This window comes from Antrostomus carolinensis, unplaced genomic scaffold, assembly GCF_000700745.2.
Source record: "Antrostomus carolinensis isolate BGI_N321 unplaced genomic scaffold, ASM70074v2 scaffold16223, whole genome shotgun sequence".
Classification (NCBI taxonomy): domain Eukaryota; kingdom Metazoa; phylum Chordata; class Aves; order Caprimulgiformes; family Caprimulgidae; genus Antrostomus; species Antrostomus carolinensis.
Genome location: NW_010305997.1, coordinates 33297 through 45034, shown reverse-complemented (window position 1 = coordinate 45034; position 11738 = coordinate 33297). Strand labels below are relative to the sequence as shown.

The window sequence follows — 11738 nt, the reverse complement described above, 5'->3', positions numbered from 1 at the left end:
CACATGGGCAGATGGCTGAGGTGGTCATCTCCACAGCCCCCCTGGACTGAATCCCACCATGGGGCTTCAGGCCTTGGCAGACCCTGGACAGATTTATCCCAGCGGGTGTTTGGGAATGGCAGGAGGTGTGTTGGGGGGACTGACCGCCGTCCCCAGGGATAAAATCAGTAGCGCCTGCCGTGCTGTCCTACCTGTGGCGAATAATGCAGCAACAGGTTGTGGAGGTCCCCTCGACCCCCCCGGCCCCTTGCCGTTCCTCCTTGAGAAGTGGCAGCAGATTAGCCCGGAGCCCCTCTGCACAGACAAAAGCTGCCACAAAGGGCATTAGGCTTCAGGATTGGATTACCCTGTGACCACCTGTCATCCCCACTTTGTAAATTTATCTCACTCTGGGTCTGGTTTTCACATTGGAGAAGTTTGCTTTTAAAATATATCTATATAATTCCCTCCCAGTGCCCCTCCAAGCAGCAGCCTGGCAGAGTTTGTTTTCGCATCCCTCCTTACTCCAGGCTCCAGAGCTGCGTGGGGCTGGGGATTAGGGCTGTTTGAATAGAGAGAGCCTTTATTACATTAGTCTAAGTGGTTAATAGGTAAAGTAGGCCAATCCATCTTTAGACTAAGCCTATCACTTCGCCTACGAAGGCTGCAGGCTTCACTGAGGAAATATTCATTAAAGGAAAAGCTTTTCCTCTGTCCCTCTTGACATGTTAATAGCTCAGGGTTAGGGGCTGTGCTCTCTGCCTGCGGAAAATTCATAGCTGTGCTCACGCAGCAGCTCCCTCCTCTTGCTGGGACCCCCGATGCTGCCGGCAGCTCTGCCGAAGTCAGCAGAGCGGTGCTGAGCCCCACCAGTGTTTGCCAGCTGGGTTTGGTGGGGAATAAGGGATGCCAGGAGTCTGCTGGTGCTCCTCATCCTCCCTTTCCTCTTCCATGCTCAGGAAGTAGGTGCCTTGTCCCTTCCCAAGCAGGGATGTAGGGAGTGGGTTCAAGCGCTGGGTGAAGGCAGTGCTTCAGTGCTGGGACTCTCTGCTGTGGGCTGTTCTCAAGGCCAAAAGTATTCATGGGTTTGCAAGGATTAGACAGTTCAGAGCCACTATGAAATGGGGTGATTTGGATGCAGATGCTGGCTCCAGAGGTCTTTGAACTCCAGGTTGCCAGAAGGCAGGAGGATAACAAGGCAGGATGAACTGCTTGCCAAGCTTTTCATACTATCTTCATTTCGCACTGCAGTATCCACTACAGCCCTCAATGGTGTCTCCATCCAGCCCTGTCCCAACTGGTGCAGCAGCTTCTTCTGTCCAAGGGCTCAGCTGAGCTCTGTGTTTCCCACAGCCTGGCTCCCTTTATCGTCTCCCTTTCCTCTCCCATACAGACAACAGTGGTAGCTGCACCTTGGCCATTCTTGTCTTGGACCAAACAGCACTGGCAGAAGCTGTCCAGGTCTCTCAGGTGCCTGTGAAGCTTCCATAGAAATGGAGGACTCCACAGCTGTCATGAAATGCCCTTCTCCAGTTGTGGTTTGAATGGGAAAAAATGCTTCTTGGTGACTTTTCCACCTGCATGAGTTCAGCCCAGCCAACTTACCAGTTCCTCCTGTCCCTGAGGCTCTGTTGTCTCTGGCTGCCAGCACGATGATTGATGCCTCTATGGGAGATTATGGAAACCATGGGAAAGCTCATTACAACAGACAGACCCATGCAATAAAACTTTGCTGTCCTGGATGTGATGCTGTCAGAGGTTCAAACCGCATCCATGGGCCACAATATTTGGCCTCACTTGCTACTGTCTTAGCTTTTACACAGCCACTTTTCCAATAATGCAGCATCTGAGAAAATCTTGAGGATCTTAGTTTTGGGCTATGTCCAGCACCCATTTGGATACAACGAAGGAAGAGGGTACTGGAGATAGGGCTGAAGGCTGGTTTTAGTGGATTCAGTTCTCATTCTTGGGTTGAAGGCTCCATTTCTATCTCTGCTTATCTTAGCCTGTGCTGACCAAGCCAGACAGCAGTAGCAGTGTCAATGATGTGCCTTGTCTTACTTATCTTTCTGTGATGACTCACCAGCGAGATGTTCTGCAAATGCCAAGGATTCAGGTCCTCTCCAAAAATAACAATTTTTTTGGGAGGTCTAGACCTGCACAGAACTGAGAGCTCTCTGCTCTTTTGGAAACAAGACATGTTGGATGTCCTCAGCCACAAATTAAAGAGTGAGTTCAGGTGTGGACTGGTCTGCAAAGGGCTGGACACTGGGCTGGTAGATGCTTCTTAGACAGAGTTGCTCCTTGCTGTCTTCCACTTCTGCAGTGTTTGTTAAACCCTAAGAGCCTGTGTTTCCCAACCAGATCAACTGACTCAGCACCTCCACCCCTGGCAATTTCAAATTCCTGTTTCATGGCCCAGCCCTACCCAATGCTTCTCTTGTGCAAGGAGGTAAAAATAAGCCTTGCGTCATTCCCAGGAGACTGATAAATACTGACTGTAGTAGTCAGTCTCAAGGTGCAGGGCACCATACAGCAAGCAATCTGACAGACCTGACCAAAGCCAAAGGGCTTCAGAGCAGCACGGCCGTCCTGAGCACGTCTTGGGAAGCAGTCTCCTCTCTAGGCAGGTCCCAGGCCATTGAAAACTTCATGGGTTGAAACCAACCTCTTAAATCAAGCTGGAAAGCCATCGGTGGCCAGCGCAGGATGTAGAACTTGGATTTAATGTGGTCATAAAAAGAGACACCATTTAATGAGTAAGCTGTTGAAATCCACATCAGCCCACAACAGATATAAGAGCTGCTCTCTGAGCATTATTGACTGGCTCTGTTCTGTGATGGTGTTACGGGTTTGCAGAGTTGTCCAGAAAGGTGAAGGATTAGTCAGAGTTTTGGTTTGGTTGCTGCTTTTTGGCACAAGCTGGCTCCTGACTTCCAGAAGTTCTCGGGTCCCAGATGTCTGGTAGACCAGTGTGATTTTTTTCTGCATGTGAAACTCCACTTGCGTGGCCTTGAAATTGCAGCCCTAGGGGTTGTCACCACCCTGAGGCACGGCTGGAGGTTTCCACAAGCTGATAACCCCTTCCTCCACAGTCCAGCTTGTCCATCGCCACTTCTCCCAGTGACCCATGCAGATCTGGTGTGGAGATCATTTCCCACCATGGGTCTATGGAGAAGGGGCAGCCCTTGGGCACACCTCACCTGCAGTGCAGAGGTGTAGTCATTGGGTGCCCCTTGCCACTAAACACATTGCATAAAGTCAATGCCAGAAGCTGATGAGGTAAAGTGCCAGGTACCACATGAGCTAAATAGCAGTTGCATAAATAGCTACTGACCAGCTTTTGTAGGCACATGATGATTTTTGATCCCATCAGACCTCTCATTCCTGGTTTTCCTGTTGTTTGGCCTCAGAACAGATGGGTCAATTTTTTTTTTCCCTTGAGTTCTTAATCAGGGCACCCATTGGCTTTAGCACAAACTGTCAGTGGCTTTTTTAACTGCGAGAGCCCGTGGTGATCTTTGCAGTAGGAGCAGAAAAGCGGTGAGGAAGATGGCTGTCGAGGAACAAGTAGCCTCTGTGTGCAGTGTCGTGTGTCTGAGGGAAACGCTGTGTGAGGCTTCCAGATCACAGACTGGCTGGTTATTTCTCCTTGCTGGGTGGATGCTTTGAAAACTTGATTAAGTTTTATAGCTTTAATTTTGTGATTTTGTGGCTGACTCCCCTCTTGCCTTTTTTTTTTTTCCAAGTGTCTCGCAGCCGAGAGCAAACAAGTCCCATTGGGTTACAGAGGGAAAGACTTGGCAAATGGTCTGAAATATTTAGGCTTGCCTAGAGAATGATAGGAAAAAATTACTCTTCCTGCTTTGTGCTGCTTCCATCATTTCTACAAGCTCTAGTTTTTCCCCACGTGGTTAATTAGAAAAAGCCAGGGTGGAATTGCTGGAGGATTTGGGTTTCAAGGGAGTTTTGTGAGGGTACATCTTACCCCTGAGCTGAGGTTACGTTCTCCATGGTTGCATCCTGTATCCTGACCTGCTCTAGCCTGTGTGGCAGTGGAGGAGAGAGATTGTCCTTGTTGGGTGCTGGACTGGGATGTGCTGAAGGTACCACCAGTAGCTCTCGATGCTCCTTCTAGTGCGTATTAGGCAACGAGTCTGTGCAGCAATAGGGAATAGTCTGATAGGGAATAGTAAAGCAATGGGTGAAGCTGGGTGCAAGAGGAGCCCTGCAGTTGGGTGAGGTTCTGCACCAAATTGCACCCTCTTGCCTGAATTGGGAAAAGTGTTGTGTTTGGGATGCTAAGGGAAAGCAAACACAAAGTGGATATGCTCCGGTGTGAGCTCTTGCTTTTCTGCTCTGTCTTTCCTCTCATTTCCCTGGGAAAAATGAGCTCTGGGCTGGGGCTGAGGGCTCTCTGGTGTTGACCTGAGCCAGGAAAAGTGCCTGGTGCTACTCAGGAGTCATCCTGGCCAGTCTGGAGCTGGTGTGGTGCACGTAGCCACACTCCAGGTGCAGAGCACAGCCCAGATAATCCACTCATGGGTAACTGGGAGATCACTCAGCTGTATTGCTAGTAGTGGCCTTTAATTATAATCCCCCTGTAATCCCTAAATCAATGGAAAATGGGTTTATCTGTACAAGCCAAATGACCTGTGTAGGCATTTTAGGGAGAAAAAATCTGGTCTCAGTGTGTGAATATATCTATGTTTATGCATATTTTTATTGCTGTTACCTGCTGATCTGATCTGTATGTGTTTTGCCGGCAGGGACCTCATGCCCAGGACCCTGGAGGGGCAGATCACCATGGAGAAGACCCCCAGCTACTTTGTCACCAAGGAGGCCCCAGCCCGCATCTCCTCCATGTCCAAGGGCACAAAGCTCATCGTGGTGGTGCGGGACCCCGTGACCAGAGCCATCTCGGACTACACCCAGACGCTCTCCAAGAAGCCAGATATCCCCACCTTTGAGAGCCTGACCTTCAAAAACAGGACTACGGGCCTGATCGACACCTCGTGGAGCGCCATCCAGATTGGCATCTACGCCAAGCACCTGGAGAACTGGCTCCTCTACTTCCCCATCGGGCAGATCCTCTTTGTCAGCGGGGAGAGGCTGATCAGCGACCCCGCAGGGGAGCTGGGCAGGGTCCAGGACTTTCTGGGCCTCAAGAGGATCATCACCGACAAACACTTCTACTTCAACAAAACCAAGGGGTTCCCGTGCCTGAAGAAGGCGGAAGGCAGCAGCAAACCCCACTGCCTGGGGAAGACTAAAGGCGGACCCTCCCTGACATAGACCAGGAGGTGGTGCAGAGACTGCGGGACTTCTACCGGCCCTTCAACATGAAGTTCTACCAGATGACGGGGCAGGACTTTGGCTGGGACTGAGACTGGCGTGGGAAAGTCCCCTGTAATTACTTGCCCAGCACGGTTTGCTTATATAAAGAGATATATATGTATGTAAAATGTACAGAAATCTATTTTATAATAATTTATTTTTAATTCCTAAGCAATTAATTCACTAAGCTGCCTAACCACACTGGCTAGAACGGTAGCCTGTAACCTGTTTAACATTCCACAGAGTTTAATTCTAATATGTCTCTGCTTTTCTTTTTTCTTTTTTTTTTTTTTTTTACCTCCTTCTATTTTCTCCTCTTACTGGTTTGGTTTGTAACAGACGGTGCTTCCATTTTTCCTAAACAAAATTTGTATTTAAAAAAAAAAAAAAATAAAAAAAAAGCGAGGGTGGCAGGGGAGGGGCAGGGAGGGAGGGAAAGCACAGATTTATTTTTGTTACGGGTATCTGGCCTTTATAAACAAACACTTGCTTTCCCTATTCCGGTGTCCCAGTCTCTGCTCTGGTGTTGTACTTCTCATCCCACAGCTTTCCAGTTAGTCCCATGGCCCCAGGAGGGTTTCCCTGGGGTGGCTGGGGAGGGAGGCTGGGCATCTCCCTGTGACCCACGTACCTCTGCTGAGCAGCAGCGTGTTCTACCGGCGACTGCCAAGCCCAGGGAGCCCCAAGCCCTCCAGCTCCTGCTCCTCAGCTCTGTTCTCTGCCGGGAGGGTGTCGTGCTCCTGTTCCAGTGGAGAGGGCACGGAGGCTGCTGCATGGGCACAGCTGTCTCCTCAGTCTACTCTCCCTTCTTGCCCTTTGTCAAGGAGGCTCTTTCCCACCATCCCTCTCTGCATTTGAAATCTTTACGGCAGGACAAATGTAAAGATACAGGTATGTGGATGTGACACGCTTGGTGCTGGCCTGAATGACTTGCAGGAGCTGTTGCTCCAGGAGTGCCAATGCACACAGGGCAGTGCCAGCAGTGTGGGGAGCAGCACCCACCCACCAAAGATGCTGACAGAGCTGCGTGAAAACCCCAGCTCTCTGCTTGGAGCCATTCCCAGCATGGAAGGTGTCCCAGGACATGGCTCAGGCAGTGCTACCTCCAGCCCGGCAGCCACCAGAGCATCCCCCAGTGCATGAGACTGGGGAACATCAGCCTTGGCCCTCTTCACTCCCAGTACTTTTGGGTCCAACACCTTCTCCATGGTCTCTCCCAAGGAGCAGCATTTGCCTGGAGCTTGGAAGAAGTGCTGCTTTGCCAACAAGGATGAATCCGCAGGAAAGCAGGGGGCTGTACTTGGGTTGGGGCATTGCTGGCAGCCCAGGCATGGCCACTGATGCCCCAGATGAGCACAGGGGTGGCAGCCATGTGGGACAGGAAGCTCTGAGCTCTTACCTATCAACCCAGGTACAATAACCTGGAGAGTCTTCACCTCAGATGAAACCAAATGCTTTGGGGCATTAAGACAGGTTGGCAGGGCTCTTCTGAGAGCTCTGGCCATGTTCTGTGTGCTCAGGAGGTTTTGATAAATACCATGTGTGTCCTTTGCCTTACCAGTATTGTCAGAGGTTCTGCTAGCTCAACTGGAACATTTTTAGGGCAAGGTGACAGCAGAAGTGATTGAATTTTTAACAGAAGCATGGTCTTGTTGTCTTTGGACAACTCCAAAGAGTTGTGCTCCTCCCCTGCAAACACTGAAACCATGTACTGCACTGAGCGTGAAGCTTGCTGGAGAACCTCATGATGTTACCGTGTCAGTGCTTGGAAAAAGCAGGCGGTGTAAGTAAAACTTGAAACAGCAAAGGCACCATTGGGCAGAGCAAATGTGAGTTGAGATAATGCTCTAGTTTCATATATGCTGACATTATGATGATCCAAGGGCTGGAACACCTCTCCTATGAGGACAGGCTGAAAGAGTTGGGGCTATTCAGCCTGGAGAAGAGAAGGCTCCGGGGAGATCTTATAGCGGCCTCCCAGTACGTGAAGGGGCTACAAGAAAGCTGGGGAGGGACTTTTCATAAGGGCAGTTAATGACAAAACAAAGGGAAATGGGTTTAAACTGAAAGAGGGGAGGTTTAGATTAGATATTAGGAAGAAGTTCTTCACTGTGAGGGTGGTGAGACACTGGAACAGGTTGCTCAAGGAAGTTGTGGATGCCCCTCCCTGGAAGTGTTCTTGGCCAGGTTGGATGAGGCTTTGAGCAACCTGGTCTAGTGGAAGGTGTCACTGCTGATGGCAGGGGGGGCGGAACTGAATGATCTTTAAGGTCCCTTCCAACCCAAACTATTCTGTGATTGATTCTATGGTTATAAATGTGTGCCTTGCACCTCTCCCCAGTCATCCATAGCAAACCCCCTCTGAGCACCACGTTTCTGAGCCATGCCCAGCTGTGGTGGGGTGCACTCAGTGGCATTTCCTAGATGATTCTTGTGCTTTCACAGCCTTCTTGCTCTCACCTGTCCCTTACAGCTCTCTGCTGTGGCTGTTTGGTGATGAAAAGGCTCTTTGGAGCCTGAACTTCTCTCCCTGGGTCTTGATCTGGTCCTGCTCAGGTGGATACAGTGAAGAGCAGACCCATGTCTGGGTCTACTGGAGGGATCTGCAGGTAAAGCCTTGCCCTGCAGTGCTTTGTTTGAACCTAAGGGCTCTTGGCTTGGCTTAGAGGTGTCACATCTCCAAAGGGATTTAGGGACTCTCATCCCTGTCAGTGCCAGTGAGGCGTGTTTGGGTTCACACATGGGGTGCAGTGCACTGGGGTGCCATCAAGGAAAGAGAGATGCTAAACATAACGTCGGGACTGAGCTGCCTAGCAAACCTGCTGTGAGCAGGATGCACATCCCTCCTTGGGCTTTGCCTCCAAGCACTTCTTCCTACAAAAAGGGAAAGTTGGGCAAATCTTCTCGCTTTTTGCCCTGAGCCATTTCTAATAACAAAGTGCCGCTTTGGACTGATGCAGTCCCACTTCCAGAGGTGATGGGCAAGAATGTGGGACCTGCTGGGCTGCACAGGTTGACAGAACACACGACCCCCGTCCTGCAAAACACAGCTGCACATCTTGGGCAGTGGTTGGATCTGTGCATAGTTGGATCTATGCACGGTTGGTTCTATGCATGGTTGGTTCTACACATGGTTGGTTCTATGCACAGTTGGATCTATGCGTGCTTGGATCTGTGCATGGTCAGTTCTATGCATGGTTGGATCTACACGTGCTTGGATCTGTGCATGGTTGGTTCTATGTGTGGTTGGATCTGTGCATGGTTGGGTCATAGTTTTTGCTCCAGCCAGGTCCCTGGCTCTGTTCCCTGCTGCCAGGACAGGTGATGAGTGCTCGAGTGTGTCTGCTTTAGCATCAACTCGGCTGCTGTTGGGTGACTGAGGGGAGGGGGCTGCAGGAGGTGAGGGGTGGGGTGGGGGGCCGAAAAAAAAACTTCCTGGTGGAAAAGAGTGACTTCTGGTTCCCAGATCCTCAGTCTTCCTACTAGCTGGCTTGTGCAATGTATGGAAAGAAGCTCATCCTCTCCACTTGCCCTTTGGGCAGCTCCCAGAGTGACTCCGCCGCTGCCCCAGGCGGTTTGGCTGGCTGAGCCCTTCAGCTGCCTGGGGACAACCTGCAGGATCTCCATCCCATGCTGCCGTGGCTTCCTTCCCTCTGGAGCACCTCAGCCTGCCTGCTTCAGGATGCTGGAACATTTCACATCCCCTACATCTTCCTTCTTGCTTTCTTGGAAAAAAACTTATTTAATCTCCGATGCCTTCCTCGGCTACAGAGCAGTGTGGGCTGGATTGGTATAACCAAGCCCTGCTGCAAAACACTCTCGTGAAGCAATCTTGTTGAGGAGGAATACAGAGAGGGAATAATAACTCTTCTAACCTTCAGCAAATTGTTAGCCCTGGCTCAGTATCCTCCATAATGAAGTCTGCACTAGACTTTTAAGTAAAGGCTTTACCTAACAAATAAGATAATGAAGGTGAATTCCCCGTGGTGTACACCTGGTTGCTACTACTGGAATCTGTGCTATTGTCATCATTTTTTAAAAACTTACCTTTTTTTTTTAAGTTAAGCTTGGAGGTGTGATTAGATTTTTATTTTTTTTTCCCCATTGTAACATTAATTTATGGCTGAGTTTCATTCAGTCCTGTATTCAGAAATGCAGTACAGGTATTAGATCTAATATCTAGTGATATTAGATGTCTATACCATGGTACTATGGAGTAACCAATTGGTAAGAAAAAGAACAAAATGGAAACAAAAGCAAAAAAAAAAAAACAAAAAAGAAAATCTGAGGGAAAAAAAACAAACAAAACTGAGTATTTTGTGGTATGTACAACACATTAATTTTACACAAAGATGTTTCTAGGAAAATTAAATTCTGATAATTCATACTCTTTGTATGAACAAATAAAAGCTCTATTTTACCAAGTGATGGACATGGTTGTAGTCATTCAAGGCTGCAGAGGTGGAGGTGGCCTCCCCACCAGGGTTTGGTGGTGCTGCTGCCCGACACTTGCATGTCCACCCCATTAATGTCCACGCAACTGTGCTGGCCCCACAGCAAAGCCCAGAAGTGCGTGCTGAAGCCAGTGGGATTGGACCTCATATGTGAGTGTCCATCCAGTGCAGGGCTGTGTTTGGCAGCTGGAGGCTTCACTGGGTGGTGAACGTGTCTGTGTTTTGCTCACCAGGTCATGTCAGGGCTGATCTGTCCCATCGAACGCACCTTCATCAAACACCATTTCAGGGCAACATTTCTTTCAACACAAGAAAGACATGGACCAGTTAGAACGAGTCCAGAGGAGGCCACGAGGATGATCCAAGGGCTGGAGCAGCTCTGCTGTGAGGACAGGCTGAGAGAGTTGGGGCTGTTCAGCCTGGAGAAGAGAAGGCTCTGGGGAGACCTTCTAGTGGCCTCCCAGTACCCAAAGGGGCTCCAGGAAGGCTGGGGGGGGACTCTTTATAAGGGCAGTTAATGACAGAACAAAGGGAAATGGCTTTAAACTGGAAGAGGGGAGGTTTAGATTAGATATTAGGAAGAAGTTCTTTACTGTGAGGGTGGTCAGACACTGAAACAGGTTGCTCAAGGAAGTTGTGGATGCTCCTCCCTGGAAGTGTTCTTGGCCAGGTTGGATGAGGCTTTGAGCAACCTGGTCTAGTGGAAGGTGTCCCTGCTGATGGCAGGGGGGTTGGGACTGGATGATCTTTAAGGTTCCTTCCAACCCAAACCATTCTATGATTCTGTGGTTCTACCTGAGGGATTGCCCTCAGCCGTGCAGAGGATGGACGGTCTTGGTGGTTAGTGAAACCATCCTCCTGCGTCAGGGATGCCACAAGACAAATTCAGTCTTTTAAAGCTGATGGTGGGAAACTTTCCAGTGCCAAATTTCTTTTCCAAAGCATTGCACTTACTGCAGTGATGCTGGTCCAAACCTCTGGGGCCAGCCGTTGCTATTACTCCCCACAGACTCAGCACTTTAAGATATAAAAATTCATTATCAGGAAATTCAGAAGAGTCCCAGGCCAGTGCTATACAAAGCAGTACCGAAAGAGCATTATAGATTTATGTAACGTAGCAATTGCCACTTAACTAAACTGAATTAAAATAATAATTTAATTTTTCTTAGCAAGTCTTGCATCCGGTGCGGAGTAATTGATGGGAGTCTTTCAGATTGCCCATTTTTCAGAGACCTTCTAGAAAAAGAGTCAAAAGTAAGCACAAGATTTAATGGAGCAATTTAGGAAGAGTTCAGCCTGGAAACCTTCAGCTTGTCAGAATTGTAATTAGCTGCTCCCAGCCTCTGGCAATGCTCAGGCTCTATAGGTGTCTCATTTTTTAAATATATATATATATATATATGTAGATTTTACTTTAAAATTCCCACGTAGCTTTTGCGTGGCACAGCTGGATGTGCTGATTGCTGACCTCAGCTTAATGGAGCTGAGCAACTTGTTACCTCATTCTCACCTCACCTGGATTGTGTTCAAAACCAAGCTCTCCTCTACTAGTGCCCCAGCAGATGACAATCCTCTAGGCACCCCAGGGCACAGCTTGACCTGGTGCTGCAGCAGCTCACCGAGTGCTGTCCTTCATTCTTTTACTTTAGAAGAACTACTCAGTTCTGGGATGGAGATACTGTGGGTGTTTTTCCTTCACAGGGGGATTGCTGCTGCAGAGAGAAGGGAAGGTAAGTCCTTGTGAAAGGGGGTTCAGCATCTGCCCTGTCTTCTCCACCTCCCTGTAGGCTATTTCCAGTTGCACCTGGGGAGTGTTTGCCCACTTGGTTTGGGCTGGGGTCCATTCTCAGATGCTTTTTTTGGCAAAAGCATCTAAAAGATAAGAGTAAGAGTGTCTGTGTGGTTTATAGGATCACATCCTGAATGCAGAGAAGTGTTTGCTCTGAAGGAGATGGCCTGAAGTGTCTT

At 49.2% G+C, this 11738-nt stretch overlaps 1 protein-coding gene across 1 annotated transcript; it reads left to right on the top strand.

Annotated features, from left to right (window-relative positions):
- Positions 1-4748: 4748 nt before the first annotated feature.
- Positions 4749-5366, top strand: LOC104522632 (heparan sulfate glucosamine 3-O-sulfotransferase 3B1-like; the record flags this gene model as incomplete). The annotated part of the gene is given in 2 exon segments (XM_010164982.2): positions 4749-5254; positions 5257-5366. Coding segments are annotated over 2 exon segments (616 nt in total), but the record flags the coding sequence as incomplete, so codon positions are not given.
- Between the last annotated feature and the right edge of the window lie 6372 nt (positions 5367-11738).